The sequence below is a fragment of the Myotis davidii genome, unplaced genomic scaffold (genome assembly GCF_000327345.1).
Source record: "Myotis davidii unplaced genomic scaffold, ASM32734v1 scaffold78, whole genome shotgun sequence".
NCBI classification, from domain to species: Eukaryota; Metazoa; Chordata; class Mammalia; order Chiroptera; family Vespertilionidae; genus Myotis; species Myotis davidii.
In genome coordinates, this window is record NW_006290305.1 from 5,355,163 (window position 1) to 5,361,162 (window position 6,000).

At 37.2% G+C, this 6,000-nt stretch overlaps 1 protein-coding gene across 3 annotated transcripts in view; it reads right to left on the reverse strand.

The window, feature by feature from the left end:
- PTPRM (protein tyrosine phosphatase, receptor type M) overlaps positions 1–6,000 on the reverse strand; it is a 466,311-nt gene that overhangs the window by 189,558 nt on the left and 270,753 nt on the right. For all 3 annotated transcript variants that reach the window (XM_006763285.2, XM_015563601.1, XM_006763284.2), the window contains one exon: positions 4,020–4,152. In XM_006763285.2, coding sequence (XP_006763348.1) covers positions 4,020–4,152 — 133 coding nt within the window. The remainder of the gene's footprint in view (positions 1–4,019; positions 4,153–6,000) is intronic.

Sequence of the window (6,000 nt, forward strand, 5' to 3'; positions counted from 1 at the left end):
ATGCTGAATCACAGAGCCACACTGGATGGGCCAACAACTATTTTATATAGAAGGTTAGTCTTTCAGAAGGTAACACATCTTAGTTAAGCCAATAATTGAAAATGCCTCCCAATAATATTTGCTGTTCCTCTTCTCAAGATCTTAGGCCCACCTGGCCTGGCCTGCTCACAAACACAGACAGTAACTACTGACTTTTCCTCAGCAGAAGGACATCCAATTGTATTTCAAGAAATTTTGATGAATTTTTTCAGCCATACTTTCTCTTGGGCCCAGTCTGTCTTTACAACCAATGGCATACATTTGTGCTGGCTGACTCAGTACTGTGGGTATAAGAAAAACAGGCTAATGAGCTCACACAGGACCGGAAGTCAAGCTGGATTAGCATTAGGCTCTAACCCGCAAAATGACCAATACTACACTTAATCCCACACCTGAGGTAATTCTTTTCCTTTCCTCTCTCTCCTTCCCTTGTGCCTAAAAGATAAACCACTCATCAACTAACACTTCTAGACTTGAATTGACTGAGCAAAGAGAGCCTTTGAAAGAAACACTGGGTATGTTTAAATAATGAAATACAGTAATGAGCCACTCACTGTACTTCTAGAATAGCAAATGTATAGTACTGTCACCATAGGCTGCTACATAACAGAAAACCTGATATTCTGAAATTGGGAGGGACTTCAGAGATCATATAGTGCAAATCTCTCAATTTACAAATGAAGAAACTAAGGCCAAGAGAAGTTGAGAATCACCAAGTTAGTTAACATACAGATGTAGGAATTCCAAGTCTGGATTCAGTATTCCTCTTGGGGTTGGCGGTTGGGAGTTGTGGGGGCGAGGGACAGCTAAAATGAGGAAAGAAGTCAAAATGTATAGAGGGACGGCTAAAATGAGGAAAGAAGTCAAAATGTATAAACCTCCCGCTATAAAGTAGATAAGTCATGGGGATGTAATGTACAGCATGGTGACTTAAGGTAATAATACTGCATTGCATAATTGAAAATTGTTAAGAGTACATCTTAAAAGTCCTCATCACAAGAAAAATATTTTTGTAACTACGTAATTGGTAATAGACATTCACTAGATATATTGTGGTGACCATTTTGTAATGTATGCTTTACTAAAACTATAAAATGTTAGATGGCAAGTGTTCCTCAGTAAAAAATATATTCGGTGTTTCTGATAACCAAACCATGTAACCAAACCATCAATAACACTCCAGCAACTTATCCATGATTACTATCATGTTTTAACTATTATGTTTAAAAACAAAACTTTTAAAACATTTTTGGGTAAACCCTGAACAATTGGAAATTTAAGAATTTCTGTTAAATATGAAAGTTTGTACCACATGACTGTTCAGGTCTAAATCATACAAGGTTTGTACTTATAGGCACAGCATATTGCCTTACAAAGAACATATCTATATTTGGAAAAAGCACATACAAAAGTAGCACATGCTGTGAAAACAACGCTTTAAAGATGATTATGTAGTAAATAATCATGTAAATTTAATATGAGTTATTGGTTTTAGTCTAAAATTGTATCAAGGGCATATGTTACCACAGGTAATATCTTCAAGTGCATAATTTATGACATCACCTCCATGATACCTGAGAGACCCAGTAGATATAGACTCTGGGAGGGTGAGTTCACATTTAGCTAAGGTCACAAGGGAAACTGCTTGCCAGATGACACAAAACTCCACATATTTCTAGAATTGATAATAAATCTATCCAAAATGCTTAATTTTAATATGCAGCCATGGAAGGCCTAGTGTTGCTTAGAATTTATACAGAATCGTACTAAAAAAACACACCCAATAGTACAGACCATGATATGCTTAAACATCAAGGTGGAGAGAGATGAAGTACATCCAGGAGAAAAAATATGAGAGGTGAGACAGAAGTAAAATAGAAAAAAAAAATAAAAAAGAAAGAGATATGGAGGAAGAAATAAAGAGATAAATAGCCAAAAAAAAGAAGAAAAGAATTATAAAGAAAAGAGGTACAGAGAAGTGAAATAAAAAGGAAAAAAAGAATTAAAAATAAGAAGAGAAATAAAATGATGGGGGGAAAAGAGAGAAAGGAATAGAGATGTATGACAAATGGAAAGGAAGAGTTCAAATGATGGGGACCCATGAGTGATAAAAACAGCTGGGACAGAGCAACACTTTGTCTTGAGGCCTGACTACAATAATGAACACCAAATAAGGAAGAAGTAAAAAAAGAAGCATTTGTGTATATATATATATACACACACAAATATTCTAACTTACCCCTTAAATACTGCTGTTACCCAAGGTTTTATCTTCTTCCTTGACTTCCTTCTTCTCACTCTACACTTAACTTTGAGTGACCTCATTCAAACCTATGGATTCCACTCCAGGACATGTCGATAACCTTGACTATGGCAACTGGATATCCTAGTTCACACCAGCATATCCAATGGCCTAGTGGGTATGTCCACTTGACTTTACAGGGAGAGTCAACTTTAAAAAGTGTAAAGATGAACTCTCCATTTTCACTCCCCAAATATGTTCTGTTTTCTATATTTCACATTTTGGTCACTTCTAATATCTCCACTAAGCTGTCTAAGCCAGTAAACTAGATTCTTTCTGCACTGTTCCATCTCCCTCAGCTTCTGCTTCCAGATGGCTACAGAAACTTACCTTCTCTCCGGATTTCTCTAAAGTTGCCCCCTCTTCATTCAACTAGTCTTTCTGACCCTAGTTCTATTCCCCCACACTGTGCTCAGCCCTAACATCAGCGTGATCTTTCTAAGATAAAAATTATATCAAACTACTACCTGCTTAAAGGCCAACAGCCTGTTTTAGGGCCACCTCCAGCCTCCATAGATGACCAGATAAGGCTTTCAAGACCTCATTTTCCAATCCTCTCCATCCTCACCCCCAACCATCCATGACTTTACTCCTACTCTGTAATTATTTTAAAACTATAAAGAAACAAGATCTGAGTATTCCCTGTTTGGGAAAATTTATCCTGTAGTTCCTTTGCCATCTCTATTTTTATGTTGATAATTTTTGTATAAGTTGAACATTGTATTATTATTAAATGAGTTTTTGCTTATTTTCACAAAACAGAAGACACTGTATAGTTCTCAAGCATTAGAGGTAAGAATTGCTTATTATAGCTGTCTCTGTTTTCTGCTCCCTGAGACCACCCCTTCGCTAGACAGTGCAGTCTCATGTACTGAGACTGACAGTACATGCTATGTACTCTAGTTCTCATCCTTAACCACATCATGCCCAGTGTTTCTGCTAGGCTGTTCTCTGAGAGTTTCTTTCTCCTGGGGTGTTGTGCAGATTAACCCCCGAGCATGGTGCCTGCACATAACATGGGCTCCACACTGTCATCCTCATCTTCGTTATAATGAGAAGGAAGTCTTCTTTCTCGTATCCCCAAGAACATCAAATATGTTAACACATCAATAATAAGTACTAAACGTTGCCTGGTGAATAAATGTCTTTAAAGATTCTGCAGAGCTTTACATACTGACTTGTGGGAAAACACGTGATTTTTATGTTAACTTGGCATGATTAGCTTTGCCTATTCATACAAAATAACCATTTTATTCTAAATGTTGTCCTATAACCTTGAATGCTACATGATGAAAAATGTCAACAATCAGAGTCACAGATGTGTCTTAGTCATCAAAACCAATTCAAGCCCTGACTGGTTTGGCTCAGTGGATAGAGCGTCGGCCTGCAGACTGAAAGGTCCCAGGTTCGATTCCGGTCAAGGGCATGTACCTTGGTTGCGGGCACATCCCCAGTGGGGAGTGTGCAGGAGGCAGCTGATCAATGTTTCTCTCTCATCGATGTTTCTAACTCCCCATCCCTCTCCCTTCCTCTCTGTAAAAAATCAATAAAATATATTTAAAAAAAAACAAACAAAAACAAAAAAAAAACAATTCAATAACTGACCATTTTCACACACATGAAGCAATGTGGCAACAATGGCATAGCACCACATCTTTAACAATAGTGAGGAGCTCACCTTTTCTTCATTACCAACACAACTCCAAGAAATATAATAACAAACAGCAAGATGCCAGCAATGACTCCAGCAATTTTAACTGTATGGTCTGTTGGTTCCTCAGGTTCTGGGACAGGTTTTGGAGTAGCAGCTCCTAAAGATGAAAGGAAATGAGAAAGAAAAGAGGGTGAGTAAGAGAGAATAGAGATGTTACATTAATTTTTTTTTGGCTGCATGTAACACAGACTTATCAGAGCCTGCAGACAGACAAGCTTTGACTTTTTCAACAGCTTTCAAAATCACTGAAAGGAGTGTAATTGTTCACATTGTTCTTCCATATTTTACTACATTATAACATGAGCTGGATAGCACACTCATAACTGACCCTTTTATAAAAAACTCTTCTCAAACACAGTTTTTTATATTTTTATTATCTCTATTGACTCCCTGCTCTTTCTGCCATTTTAAAACTTGCTAACAACACAATTGCTATCCTAAGCCTTTATCCAAATTTGATTTGCTGGAATAGTTTCCTCAATTATTTTTCATAAATGAAGCAGTAATTCTATAACATATTAAACCAAACACCTGGAAAAGTGAGATAAGCTCATTTACCATGCATTTTACCAGCAATTGTTGTTGTGTGTGTTTTTTTTAACACAATAGAGATTTTTTCCCTCTGTCTTTGGAAATCTAAATCTAGGTCACATCTGGTAGGCAAAAGACTCCTTCTAAGCAATTTATACAACGTAGGAAGCAGCTGATGATCACACTACTGGCACCCACATTTAATATCTGTTGAAATGAGATAACCAAAGCCTTACAGTGGCGGCTGTCTTAGCTCTCCTGCTTTCTCATTTCCAAAACACCATTTGTCCTGTTTATGGTATAATGTGATGGAATGTCACATCAACGTCAGATGAAATATCCATTTCCTCTGCTAAATGAGCTCAGGATGAAAAATATTAGGAAGGTAATGTTCAATTCACTAAACAGAATCCATTTTTTTAAGGCCTTCTACCTTTTTAATCAGAGCAAGATAGTGCTCAGCATCTGAGCCATCACGTCACCCTCACTAGGTTGACAAATCATCCTGAAAGGAGGAAAATTATGTGTTCAAATTTCTCACTTTAGAATTTTCTTCTTGTTTCATTGGTAAAAAATGTAATTAAAAGTGAATGTTGGTACCACCCCTTTCTATCCTTTCATTGGGTTTTCCATTCATGCTTCAACTGGCTCTTGAAAAACTTAACCTTCGTTGTGTCTTGTACATTCTAGAATGGGTTTATGCTAAGATGAGTCATGTCAGAGAAGTAGGGTACGTCAAGCTATAATTTTTTCATCTGTTTCCATTGGGAACATACTAACAATGTTTCTTTCAAAAGGCATTCACATTAAGATTTTATAGATGATTCTGCAGCCTGAACATAGCTGTGGCCATCAGACTGGAGAAGATAGTCAAGGTCAGGGAGAAACACAAAGTGCACAGAGGCCATGGTCATCTGAGTTTCACTCCGTGTGTACATGCCAATCAGTGACAATCGTACAAGAAGCTGTGCTGTACAATTGACACCTTTTTAAATACAAAACCTTCTGGGTAATTCTTAATAGATCATTTTTATTTCTGATCACTTCCAGAGGATGTTCTGTTATTTTGCTTGAATGAGTATCTCTCAACCTAGTTGTTTAGATAAACCTTGAAACCATTAATGATTTCTCCTTTTATTGTAATTACATCTTAAATATACTACTCCAATATGCCACTGGAACATACAACCAAGTGGTAGATTTGGAGGACATTATTACACTAAATACATTGCTGGGAACAATTTAAAGATAAAATGTGTATGTTATAGCCCTGGCTGGGTGGCTCAGTTGATTGGAGCATCATCCTGTACAGCAAAAGGTTGCAGGTTCAATCCCTAGTCAGGGCAAATGTGTGTGTGTGGGGGGATCAACAGATGATGCTTCTTTCTCACATTAATGTTTCTCCTCTCTCTTT